A 2,201-nucleotide genomic window follows, 5' to 3' on the forward strand; every position below is an offset into this window, starting at 1 on the left:
ACTCAATGTAAATAGTTAAGTTTAGTTAAGAGGGGAAGATGTGTGTATATTAGTATGTAAGGAAATTTTGTAACCAGAATTGTGTAATGTTGTTTATTTTGAAAAGATTTTTAATAAAGAACACTTCCCAGTCTCAGCTAGCTAGAAACTGTATGCGACTTCTTTAGGCGGGGGGTGTTACCAATGTCCAGATCTTTAACAAAAGCGATTAGAGTATATTAACCGCGAGAACGAATGATCATCGAGAGACGGCAGCGAGCAAGGTAGGCGGAGCCTGCGCGCGCTCGCCGCGAACGAATAAATACCGCGCGCCGCGGTCGGAACGGGCAGAGCTCGACTTCTGCTAGTCAAGTCCGCTTCGCAGTTTGCGCTCGAGTTACTAAGAATTACAAAAATCTTAGAGGAGATTTTGCTGAATAATAAATTGACAATATAATTGTAAATGGAAACCTAAAAGACTGGACATTGGTTTTGTCTAACTTCGAATTAGAAAGATTGTACAAGGAGTCTTCGGCTACAGTTTCTACTGGCAGAGATTTGGGAAGTAAAAAAACCAAATTTACTTCCCAATCTGAATTCGTATACGACCACACTGTGGAACAGATTTTCTGGCCTTTATCAAGGCCGAGCTCCAGCGACGACCCAGAAATCAGGAATCCAGGATATATTATAAACAGGTCTTTCTCAAGGCCAGACTACTGCAAACGGAACTTTTCAGTTCTAATCCTGCCCTTCTCAGGGCTTACACAAAGAATTCGCATTTCTTCGTCTTCGGCACTACGCCGCACCGAGGGACCCACTAGCCGGCCTCCTTGGACGTATTTGGCCTACCCAGGCTTGAATACATCGGGAGGTACGCCTACCCAGTATATCTAAGGGACAGTCTACGTGGGCTGTCCCATTGCACTGATATCTGGGGGCTTTAAAGCGACCCTGCGCCTCCGGAGGCGGTCTCTTTCCTTCGGGCCTAGGGAGTTAGGTAGGTCAAATCGCGATAGTGTGTCGGCTAGGTGGTTAGGGATCGTAGGGAACCCTCTGGTCCGGCCTAGTGCCATCGTGGTGGCCAGCTGTACCCCCGCGGCGCCTGTTAGACAGCTAGAAAGTTTAGGGTATACTAATAATAAATTCGAGACTTTGTGGTGTAAACAAAAGAAGGTCTTGCCCCGGAAATCTGCGACGATGCAGGGGACGCGAGGCGTTCAGGACTGGGAGTTAATCTTCGAGGACGACGATACATACGGAAATAGATCCTCCGGTGGCCTAGCACCCGCCGGCTCTGGTCTGCCTGCGACGAGCGACCTAGGAGCAAGAGGTCTCTTGCAAACTCACGCCCAGCCGGGTACCTTTTTGGGACCGCTCCGGGAACCGTCTCGGCGTCAGAAAGCTGGTTTTGTCTTGTTTTTGGGGGGACACGCCCACTTTCTTCGATTCAACCAATGGTAGAAGTTCCCTATCCTTATACCTGAATAAAACTGTTAACGACCGATCGTGAAGGCTCACTAATCAGTATTTGTCGTTCGACTGAGGAACTATTCGTATACGATGGCTCGTACAAAGCAAACAGCTCGCAAATCTACCGGAGGTAAAGCCCCTAGAAAGCAGTTGGCTACTAAAGCCGCCCGAAAAAGCGCACCCGCTACTGGAGGAGTTAAGAAACCTCACAGATACAGACCCGGTACTGTCGCTCTTCGAGAGATTCGTCGTTACCAAAAAAGTACGGAATTATTAATCCGAAAACTACCATTCCAGAGATTAGTAAGAGAAATCGCCCAAGATTTTAAAACTGATTTGCGATTCCAAAGTTCAGCCGTTATGGCTCTACAAGAGGCTAGCGAAGCATATCTGGTAGGCCTTTTCGAAGATACCAACTTGTGCGCTATACACGCTAAGCGTGTTACTATTATGCCAAAGGATATTCAATTGGCTAGACGAATCCGCGGAGAACGTGCTTAATAAAATCGAATAGTACGACGAAGTAATGAAAGAAAAAACGGTTCTTTTCAGAACCACAATTTATATTTGAAAAGAATTCGTATTCGATACTCTACCCTGGCGTGTAATTTATATATGTGGATTTTCGTTATGAAAAAGTCCGATTTTTTTTTCTTCATTTTCTATTTCTATCGACAGTTGAATTCGCACAAGTAATTATTTTTAAGAAATCGTCGATCCAGATAAATCTATAACGATGATTCGGATGT

General features: G+C 45.5%; 1 protein-coding gene across 1 annotated transcript in view; it reads left to right on the forward strand.

Moving 5' to 3' along the window:
• Nucleotides 1-683: 683 nt before the first annotated feature.
• Nucleotides 684-2,201, forward strand: part of LOC141484505 (histone H3) — a 1,881-nt gene continuing 363 nt past the window's right edge. Inside the window, exon 1 of the mRNA XM_074179496.1 lies at nucleotides 684-2,201. This exon is cut by the window's right edge and continues 363 nt beyond it. Coding sequence (XP_074035597.1) covers nucleotides 1,543-1,953 — 411 coding nt within the window. The 5' untranslated portion in view covers nucleotides 684-1,542 and the 3' untranslated portion in view covers nucleotides 1,954-2,201.

Source organism: Leptinotarsa decemlineata, unplaced genomic scaffold, assembly GCF_025532065.1.
Source record: "Leptinotarsa decemlineata unplaced genomic scaffold, Ldec_3_MD MMD2_tig00005872_RagTag_RagTag, whole genome shotgun sequence".
NCBI lineage: Eukaryota > Metazoa > Arthropoda > Insecta > Coleoptera > Chrysomelidae > Leptinotarsa > Leptinotarsa decemlineata.